This window comes from Littorina saxatilis, linkage group LG13 (genome assembly GCF_037325665.1).
Source record: "Littorina saxatilis isolate snail1 linkage group LG13, US_GU_Lsax_2.0, whole genome shotgun sequence".
Lineage (NCBI taxonomy): Eukaryota > Metazoa > Mollusca > Gastropoda > Littorinimorpha > Littorinidae > Littorina > Littorina saxatilis.
The window spans coordinates 13,756,659-13,766,431 of record NC_090257.1 but is presented as its reverse complement, the minus strand read 5'-3'; the positions used below and the strand labels follow the sequence as shown (position 1 = coordinate 13,766,431).

Here is a 9,773-nt window from a genome sequence, read left to right as displayed (position 1 = left end):
AATTCTCCATCCGACACGGTCCTGGGCTGCCCTTTCGATCTGGCTCCAGGTCTTCCCCTGCCTGTTGATCTCTGCTTCAGTGTCTCGTCTCCAGCTGTTGCGCGGCCGGCCTCTCTTCCTTTTCCCTTGTGGATTCCACTTCAGGGCTTGTCTCGTGATACTGGATGCTGGCTTTCTCAGGGTGTGCCCTATCCAGCCCCATTTCCTCCGGAGAATTTGCTGCGCCGCTGGTTTCTGGTCAGCTCTCTGCCAAAGGTCTTCATTTCGGATTCTGTCCGTCCATCTGATGTTTAGGATGCGCCTCAAGCAGGTGTTGACAAAGATTTGGATCTTTCCCAGCATGGTCTCTGTTGTCCTCCATGTCTCACACCCATAGAGAAGAACAGACTTGACATTTGAATTGAAGATCCGAAGCTTCGTCCTTTGGCTAATCTCCTTGGAACTCCAGATCTTCTTTAGCATGACAAAGGCTCCCCGTGCTTTCCCAATCCTTGCTTTGACGTCCCTGTCCGAGCCTCCTTGTCCGTCAATGATGCTCCCCAGGTAAACAAAGGACTCCACTTCCTTGATGGGCTCCCCATTGATCATCACCGGATTGTCGGCTGTGGTGTTGGTCTTAATCAATTCGGTTTTCCTCTTGTTGATCTTGAGTCCTACACCGGCTGATATTGTCTCCAGGTGAGTAGTCTTGTCTTGCATTTGGGCATGGTTGTGGGAAAGGAGGGCAAGATCATCCGCAAAGTCGAGGTCTTCCAGTTGATCGAAGAGTGTCCATTGTATCCCATTTCTCCTGCCTGCTGTTGTGGTCTTCATGATCCAGTCGATAGCCAGAAGAAATAGGAATGGTGACAGTATACATCCTTGTCGTACCCCCGTTTTCACCTCAAAACTGTCGGATAGCTGGCCAGCATGTGCGACTCGACACTTCATATCCTGGTAGGTGCCCCGGATGAGGGAGATGAATTTCTCTGGAATGCCGTAGTGCCGCATGAGTTTCCACAGTGACTCTCTGTCCACGCTGTCGAAGGCTTTCTCATAATCAATGAAGTTGATGTATAGAGGAGACTTCCACTCCAGCGACTGCTCCACTATGATGCGTAAACTGGCAATCTGGTCAGGACAGGATCTGTTCTTCCTGAAACCCGCCTGTTCATCCCTGAGCTTGGTGTCAACTGCCTCCTTCATTCTATCCAAAAGGATTCGGTTGAGAACCTTCCCTGGCACGGACAGCAGCATGATCCCTCGGTAGTTTCCACAGTCTCGAAGATCCCCTTTCTTTGGAATCTTGATGATGATGCCTTCTCTCCATTGAGGTGGCACCTCTTCCTCCTCCCAAATCTTGCCAAACAGACTGTGGAACAAACTAATAGATGTCTCCATGTCTGCTTTGATGGCTTCTGCCGGTATCTCATCTGGCCCCGACGCTTTTCCATTTTTTAGTGACATTATGGCTTTCTTGATTTCCTCCTTTGTGGGCTTGTCTGTGTTGATGGGCAGTTCTGTCTCTGCTGGTCTGATGTCCGGTGGTGCTGCAGGGGTGGGTCTGTTCAATAGCTCCTTGAAGTGTTCCGCCCATCGCTTCATCTGATCGTCTGTCGTTGTTATTGGATCCCCATTCTTGTCCCTCACTGGTTTGTCGGTCTGCTGAAATTTTCCTGCTAACTTCTTGGTCGTCATGTAGAGATCTTTCAGATTTCCCTGTCCTGCAGCTTCTTCTGCCTCCTTCGCCAGGTTGTCTATGTAGTCTTTCTTGTCCTTCTTTATTCCTTTCTTTACTTCTTTCTCCGCCGCTGTGTACTCTTTCTGTGCCTTTGCTTTGCCTGCTCTCGTTCTGCTCTCGTTCCTCGCCTTCTTCTTCTTCTTCCTATCTTCAATTTTCTGAATGGTGTCTGCAGAAATCCATTCCTTGTGCTGTGATTTTTTCTTGCCCACCACTTCCTCGCAGGTATCCTTCCACATCTTGCTGTAGTGTTCCCACTGGCTCTTTATGTCTGCCTCATCTTCTTCGATCATCCCTTGAAGTGGCTGGAATCTGTTGGTGAGGCTTATCTGGAATCTTGTGCGTACTTCTTCATCTCTTAGCATTCCCACGTTGAACTTAACCCTAGCGTTGTTTGAGTTGTGGTGTTTCTTTAATCGCAGTCTGACTGTTGTGGTAACTAGCTGGTGGTCTGTGTACACATCTGCTCCCCTCATCACCCGTACATCCATCCATGATCGTCTGAACTTTTTGTTGATGCAGATGTGGTCAATCTGGTTCTCTGTGACGTGGTCAGGTGAAATCCAGGTGGCCTTGTGTATTCGCTTGTGGGGGAAGACGCTTCCTCCTATCACCAGTTGGTTCAAGGCACACATCTCTGCAAAGCGTTCTCCGTTGTCGTTCATCTGCCCCAGTCCATGTTTCCCCATGATGTCCTCGTATCCTGCGTTGTCCCCTCCAACTTTGGCATTGAAATCTCCCATCACCAGCGTTATATCTCTGTCCTTTATCCCGTCCAGGACTGCTTGTAACTGCCGGTAGTAGTTGTCCTTCTTTTCCACGTCTGGCTCATCGTTTGTTGGGGCATAGCACTGGATGATGTTCAGGTTGATGTTCTTCTTCTTGGTGGCAAACTTTGCTGTGATGATGCGGGGGCTGATAGCTTCTTGGATATTTGTCGTTGATGCTTCTGTAACGTAGTCTTTTTCTAGGCAGGGGTGTTGACCCTACGCAAACCATTTTAGACTCATGGGGGAGCTGGTCTAGCTTAGTCTGACCTCTATCCTTTGACCTGTCCAGCATGGGTGGCCCTACCAGGAGCATTTGCTCCGGCTGGCATAGCTCTCCGGGTTATCGAGATACTCAAGCCCCCACCCCACGACAAGGAGTAGACCGTGTGGGGGAAATTTCGGCTTGGTTTGGCTTTAAATTTTGTAATGAAAGCACTCGGTGCATGGCCGGAAAGGATTTTGTGAAGGAGCACGCCTTTATTTGATTTAAATCTTTCTTTTAAAGGCAAAATCTTAAGTTTTTTTATAATCGTCGAAAACAAGACTGGATTGTTTTAATAGAACTGATTTTAGTGCTCGTCTGTGTAGACTGTACAGTGGTTTTAAAATGTTTGCACTGGCAGAGTCCCAGATGGTCGAACAATAATCCGTGATGGTTTGTATGTATGCATTATAAAATAATAACCTTGAGTGTGGATCAAGAAAGTGCTTTATTCAAGAAGGATCGAGCAGAAAAAATAAACGAACGACTTGGCAAGGATTCGAACTCAAGGCCTCGGAGCCTCCAAATGTCGGGGCCGATGTCTTCAACCGCTAGGCCACTTCACCCGAGTGTTGTCAACGATAAAAAATTTGATAATTTCATATCATTCTTCGCTTGAATTACCATTCATGCATTGCAAAAACGTAAAAATTGCCATTAAAATTTGCCATTATTTGCAAACATGTTTCACGGAATCGCGGCAGTACATGTTTACACCGTCATGCTACACGACATTCGCGCCATGCAAATAGCTGCGATATCTCTATTTACAACATGCAAGAAAAATGACAAGAACAGTAATTGAATCTCTCCGAAGCTTGTGCAGTTGAAAACAGACATCAAAGAAATAGTTATACATGTTTTCACTTCTGAACAATGGGCGGATAGACCAGATATAAATCATGCTGCTTCAAGAATAACATAACATGGATTTATATGTGTCACGAAGTGGTTTGCATGTGAATTTATTATGCGTGTTCTGCCCTTTTGCACTGTCTCTACCCTTTCACACCAAACACTTCAAAAACAGAATTTGGGAGGATGCAGGCTCATTATTTCCTCAACCAAAAACAACATACTTCTTCACTTTAAATACATCAATACGAGCAACTTTTCAACACACAGTTCGCACAATCTTCCAGCTTTCACTCAAGGCATGTAAATACATATTATAACAATACTTTCTCAAATATAGATTAACGCACACAAGAAGGTACCAACAGACACTCACGAGTTCGTATCACGGCTCACTGCATGTCGCCAGTTCACTTACTTGTCTCGCTGAATCCTCGTAGAATAATGAATTCAGATGCCAACACACAGAGATGCTAACACACACCTTTCGCTGAAGATGCCAACACACACCTTTCACTGAAGATGCCAACACACACCTTTCACTGAAGATGCCAACACACCTCTCACTGAAGATGCCAACACACACCTTCCAGGTTTCTCCCCGAGAAACCCTTCCGCCCGTAGCGGAAAACGTTGAACCGTCGTCAGCTACGACCGGTATCGATGAAGACTCCACTCGTCTAGTCATCTGCGCCGAGGTGGTCCCTTGCTTCCACCGTCGTCTAGCGCTTCTCTCGTGTAAGGTCCCTCCCTTATACGCCATGGAAATCCCTCATGGACGAAACTCCTAAAGAATTTAACCAAGTCTTAATACAACATTCTCTAAAACCATCTCTTCTTCCAAACGTTCATGTACCACTCATACATTCTCGTTCATTCCACGTTCACATTCCGTACAGATTCAATATCCAAACTAACACTTAATCAATGAATAACACTCCCCATACAAAGCATGACCGTCTTAAACATAACATAAATGCGTAGCAATTATGTTCAAGAAATTCCCCATGAAAAACCGTGAAACAATTACATCAAGAATTCTCTCAACGCTTCACACTAAGATTGGGTGCACTTTATACACACTAACCTTTACGCTCCAGCTATGTATTCCAACGTCAATAATATACAACATAGTAAATCATTTACCTTAAGAGACCCGTCTCTTGAAAGAGTACTTGTTCCCAGAACAAGTCTGACACACGCTGAACAACCTTCCCGGTTGGAAATCTCACACGCTGTGTCGTTATTTACCTCAGACCAGCTACATGTCTCAAACACAACTCACATCAAGCTAAGCCAGTTTTGCGTGCAACACCCGAAACACGTGAATAACGCCAGTCCGGTCAGCTACCCTCGCCTGTACAACATTTAGGGAGGTTAAAAACACGACGTGGTTTCACCTCACAAATATGCTACTCACATCTTTGTGACAATATGAATGTTTTTCCTTCTTTTTCTCATTTGGCGCAGTAGCCTAGTGGTTAGGACATCAGACTCGAGGTCGAGAGTTCAAATTTTCGCCGGGGCGTTTATTTTTTCCCCGTCAAGTGATCTCTCTTGAAGATAAAATATGATCAGTCTTGAGAGAGCAAACCGGATGTTATCCCTGCAAAATTCAAGCGTTGACTGAAGCTCTCAAGGTCATACACGCCGTATAGGTGGGGTTTCGGGTAGCGTTTGCTGTACATGATTGTATCCCTAGTTTTCAACCTCGTAGCCCCGGAAAGTCATAAATAGACCACAGCTTTAAGTAGAAAACCTTTTTTTTTTTTTAGGAAGTGAGACTCCTGAAGCTAGGATGAAAGAGGGATTCTGCATGGCACTGCTTGCAGAAAAGAAAACTGCACTGCGATAGCATCTGTTCAAAAATGTACATTCTCCTTATGTATTTGGCCATTTGTACACCAGGCAAGGCTATGCCATTCTCCATCAGCAAACCACAAACCCAATTTAAAAAGGTGAGGCTGTTTTTTCGCGTTTTGTTCGTTTATATAATTATGTTACATTTTCGAAGACTGCAGTGCGACATCTTATCCAAATCATGTCTCTAATTCGGTCAGTGAAGTTCCCTTGCATGAAATTGTCCATTTCTGTATAGTTAGGTAAAAAGACAGAAAGGCTCATCCAAACAGCTAAAGCTAGGAACTTAGTTTCGCCCCTTATGTCTGGTGTCAGTGTAGAGTGATCAAAACACTCTCGCATTTTCTCAAGGAGCTTATAAGAGTGTAATTATGGCCAGCTGAAAGATTTTGAGTATGTGTCTGTCTGATGCAGACTAGCGTACACACATCCATTACTGACAACATAGCAACAGAGAGATCAGCTTTCTGTTTCTGGGGTGCTGTTTATCAATTAGGAGTGAAGAACAGTGAGCAAGATCATTGCAGCTATCACGAGTAAGCAGTAATGAATTAGATTGCCAGCACCGAATGGTAACGTTGTGGGTGTGTATGTGTTTAATTTGTGTAGTGAAGAGAGTGCATGCCGCATCAACTGTATACCTGGACAACGTTCGACCACAGGCGGAAGGTTCGACTTCGATCCACTAGAACTTGAAGCATAATGGTACCCGGTACTAGTGTTTCACTGTGTGAGAAATGGCACCTTCAAGCCCCCAGACAAAAAAGATAAAGCTGGGATGGGTGGGCGAGGGGGCCTATTTTGGGACACGCCAAAACCGAAAATATTGAACACGAAAGAGGAATCCTGATAGTGATACCCTTCCAACTGTATTATGATTATAATATATTGTTCTGTATAACTATAAACCCGCCTTCTTCTTCCCTGCCTATCCCGTTTTCTTCTATTCTTCCTTCTTCAGGAGTTCTTCAATGTTTTTTTGCTTGGCTGAGAGGAATGGTGCAACAGATACATGTCACATGTTTTACATGTTATAGGTCCCTGTCTGCACTTACCATGATGTACATGCCACCCACTTGCCTTTGCAAGAATGATCTGAATCTTTGATCTTCTGTTTCCAGATTATGTCACATCAGTTAAATTATCTAAGCTTGTCTTGTTTTGTCTTTCATCAACCATGAAGGGGAGTATATATGGCCTTAAGTCTGAAATGGTGTCCACAGCTGAAATAGCTGTGCAACCTTGGCTCTAACCTGATTTGTACATCAAAGAAAAATAAAATCCTTGTAAAGATTAATGAGACTTGTAAAAAAAAGTATGAAGTACACACCTAGAGAAACATTGTGTGCTCAGTTGTTGTTTTTAATGAAAATGTCGCCATTATCTGAAGTCAGCAGCACTACATTTTGGCCATTTTTTGTGACATGACCTTACAGCATATTGAAACATGGTCTACTCTGTCATATTTATGGGACAGAATGTCATGAATGACTTTTCACTGAGCCAGTAAAACTCAAATGTACCTTTGACAAAGCAAAGTTTTTGAATTTTGTCAGTGAGCCTGCAGAAAATGGGGAGACAAAATTTCACAGAAAGTTCATAACTATTTCCGTAAGACTTCATTTTTGTTCACTGATCAGCTCTAAATAATAATTAAAGATTGAAACCTGATATATTTTTGTAAAAAAGTATTTTACAGTATGTTTTGCAGAGGTATAAAACATAAAAAGGGTTGTTTGACTTGTTTTTGCATGTTCAAAAGTAGTTTGAAGTTTACGTGCAGATTTTCTTGTGAAAAAAGAGTTATGAACTTTCCAACCTTTTGCCTTATAAAAAGAGTAAATTGACTGGTTGGGGAACACCTAGCTTTGTAATGCATTTGGATCCACTAGCAGCAGTCACACTGAAAGTTTGCATCAAGTTCATTCATTGGTGTTTGAGTAATTGAGAAATAAAAAATTCTTGTGAGAAAGTTATGAACTTTCCTACTATCTCCACTGAGAGTGTTTTTTGTCCTTAAATGCTAGCCATGAAAGTTAAGGTTGTAGTGGAACAGCAATTTTGCATATAAAAGTACATTAGATTTAGATACTAAGCAATTTTTGTCACTAAAGTCAAGCAGTATGCTTTAGTTAGCCATTTTCTCTGTGTCTTGCGAACTATTTTTATGTGAGAGTTACTAACTCATGTCAAAACCCAAAATATATGTAAAATGACTATTTTCAGTTTCCAAATTACACTGTACCATGATTTTCATCACAAAAAGAATCTACTGGCTGCTGACTGTTTCTTTCTGAAGTACTTAGCCGTTTTGTCATGAAGTTCATAACTTCACATAACTCAAGCTCATTTTTCAAGGGCGTGTTTAAAATAATGCCTTGTTAATAGCAAAAGAGTACATTTGACTTTATCTGGACATTTTGTAAGAAGTTTTCTGAATATCAACCCTCAAAATTACATTTTGATAATTCCAGCATGAATCTGGGTTGACTGCACGGTGTACATAACTTCACATCAACTGACCCTCAGCCCCACGGTGTGAAGTTATGAACACATGCCATGAGTATGATTTATACACAATAATTAATTTACTACACTAAATCACTACCTCAAATGATGTGCTGCTCTTCTCCAGAGTAGGCTGTTACAGTTTGATGTCATTTTTATTTTAATTTACCAGCAGATTTTGGTACGTAGCTTTTCAGTTAAATAAATGATGTGAAGTTATGAACACACAGTCAGCTGACATAAACACTAACTAAATAATGATTTCGGTAACAGTTTTCATGACTGAGTTTGGTTAAGTAAATCATTAAGTTGTTTAGAATTATTTGCAAGAGACTTTAGTTAGTTATTTTAGTATAAATGTGTGATTGATGTGAAGTTATGAACTTTCACAAGTTTCAAACAATTTGTTTTATTTTGGCAATTAAAATCTGATTTTGTAATATAAGTGCAGCTTTAGCCTATACTATAACTCTGTGTTCTCAGTTTGTCATTGTTTTGCAAATATATTGTACAGTAACTGTACTAGAGACCAACATAACAAAAATTCTTGTGAAGTTATGCGCACGCTCACATTTTATGATTTTTGTTATCGTTTGTTTTCACAAATGTTTTACTTTTATTACTTAGTTGTATGTTGATTACAAAGAGTAGCTGGAGAGAAAATAAGATGACATATGCACTTTCTTACTTTGGTTTGAATTAGCCATAGTTTGTGATGTCACGGTGTGAAGTTATGAACTCCTAGGACATTCTAAAAATACTTTCAGTTTCTGCCAACTCTTTGAGTCAGACAAACATTTTGGTGTATTGAAATCCTTTTGATGGTACTTTTCAAGCACATTTTGCACAAAAACAGCAAAATTGTAGATTTAATGATAACTTATGCCAATATTTGCTGTGAAAAAATTGTGACAATATTAATTTCTATAAATAATACAGATAACCAAAAAATCTTCTCCACACTTCATCTTCAAAAATTACCTTCATGTTCCAGCTCACCTTTTTCAGATTAAAAAACAAAACAAATTGTTTCCTGCCTGTATAAATTAAATGTATTATACCAATAAAAGTAAATTATGTGAAGTTATGAACTTCCCATTTATGGAGTTCACATCTGCATCATGCGTGGCCAAAACAAGTTTAACTTGCTTGAAATGCAAAGTAATTTGCTGTAGCAATTTGCTCAGATGTCTAAAACAGACCCAATACATGTAGCAACAATGATTTAACAAGTCTAAATTTTGTGACGGTGTGAAGTTATGAACTCCTGCAAACTTTTAAACCTGAATCTGTGAAGTGATCAAACATGAGTTTTCTTAAATCATAGCTGTTCCTTGCGTATTTATGCTCTAAAATACATCTCTATTTTCAAAACAAAGAAAATGTTCATTTTTAAAATTGATTTTGTATGTCACAAAAATGGACACCTATTCTGACTTTGGGCCATATATATGCGTGTGTGTGTGTGTCCCCTTATTCTGCTTGTCGAAGGGCAAGTTACTACAAAAACTAATAATTTGTTTTGTCTCCCTTTTGCTGGTTTCCACTGCTGATAGAACTACTGGTGTGTCAAGGCTGGATGGCAGGCATGGCACATCACATTGCTTCATCACCAACAGCAGAACATGCGGCACTCATCTCTCTCAGCACTGCAGTATTGCAACAGTGGAGAGCTGTCGGAACAGCGCGTAAACTCTCCAATGATTCAGAAATTGCAGCCTTTCTGTTACAGCTGTGAGTCAATTAAGTGAATGTTTGAATGATGATCTGACAAAAATTAGAGCTCCACTCACTTTTG

At 41.3% G+C, this 9,773-nt stretch overlaps 1 protein-coding gene across 2 annotated transcripts in view; it reads left to right on the top strand.

Annotated features, from left to right (window-relative positions):
- The first annotated feature begins 5,762 nt into the window (after positions 1 to 5,762).
- Positions 5,763 to 9,773, top strand: part of LOC138983665 (zinc finger protein ZFP2-like) — a 41,959-nt gene continuing 37,948 nt past the window's right edge. The window contains exons 1-2 of one of the 2 annotated variants that reach the window (XM_070356947.1): positions 5,763 to 6,003; positions 9,532 to 9,709. In XM_070356947.1, the coding sequence (XP_070213048.1) occupies positions 9,555 to 9,709 (155 nt within the window). In that variant the 5' untranslated portion in view covers positions 5,763 to 6,003; positions 9,532 to 9,554. Of the gene's footprint in view, positions 6,137 to 9,531; positions 9,710 to 9,773 lie in introns of both variants that reach the window. The other variant, XM_070356946.1, reaches the window with a different exon arrangement.